This window comes from Morone saxatilis, unplaced genomic scaffold (genome assembly GCF_004916995.1).
Source record: "Morone saxatilis isolate NCDOM2014 unplaced genomic scaffold, NCSU_SB_2.0 Contig17, whole genome shotgun sequence".
Classification (NCBI taxonomy): domain Eukaryota; kingdom Metazoa; phylum Chordata; class Actinopteri; family Moronidae; genus Morone; species Morone saxatilis.
The window spans coordinates 19,703,031-19,703,479 of record NW_023339729.1 but is presented as its reverse complement, the minus strand read 5'-3'; the positions used below and the strand labels follow the sequence as shown (position 1 = coordinate 19,703,479).

Genomic DNA, 449 nt, shown 5'->3' with positions numbered 1-449 from the left:
CCCCTGGGATTATTAAGGTATTTTTTGATTCTGATTTAAGAAATTTCTGCACAGAACACAGAAATATCACGATAAAAACATACTTAATGAATAAAAGCTGACTGGCCTGAACTAAAATAACAGAACACATTATTAACAAACATTACCAATTGTGTACTGTATCCACTCTTTTTATCGCTACAACCAAATGTCCTCATTAGGATTTGTAAGTACGGATGTGTCACCGTACAAACAGGCACTCATACTGCGTGATTGTATCAGTTGAGAAATGTTGACAACTTACCACCATGGCCATTCCAGTGCTGTGGATCCCAGGATGTTTGATCACACAATCTGATGACTTCATGCACTTGGTTTTGCCTGACAACACAAGCATTAAACATTTCATAGTTTAATTAGATGTCACAACCTGTTTTAGTGTCACTTTCTCTCACACTCTTCAAATCAAG

The 449-nt window shown here is 36.7% G+C and overlaps 1 protein-coding gene across 1 annotated transcript in view; it reads right to left on the bottom strand.

Moving 5' to 3' along the window:
* The window catches only part of znf330 (zinc finger protein 330), a gene marked incomplete at its 5' end in the record, with an annotated part of 8,395 nt that overhangs the window by 5,394 nt on the left and 2,552 nt on the right, over positions 1-449 (bottom strand). Inside the window, 1 exon segment of the mRNA XM_035659456.1 lies at positions 284-360. Coding sequence (XP_035515349.1) covers positions 284-360 — 77 coding nt within the window.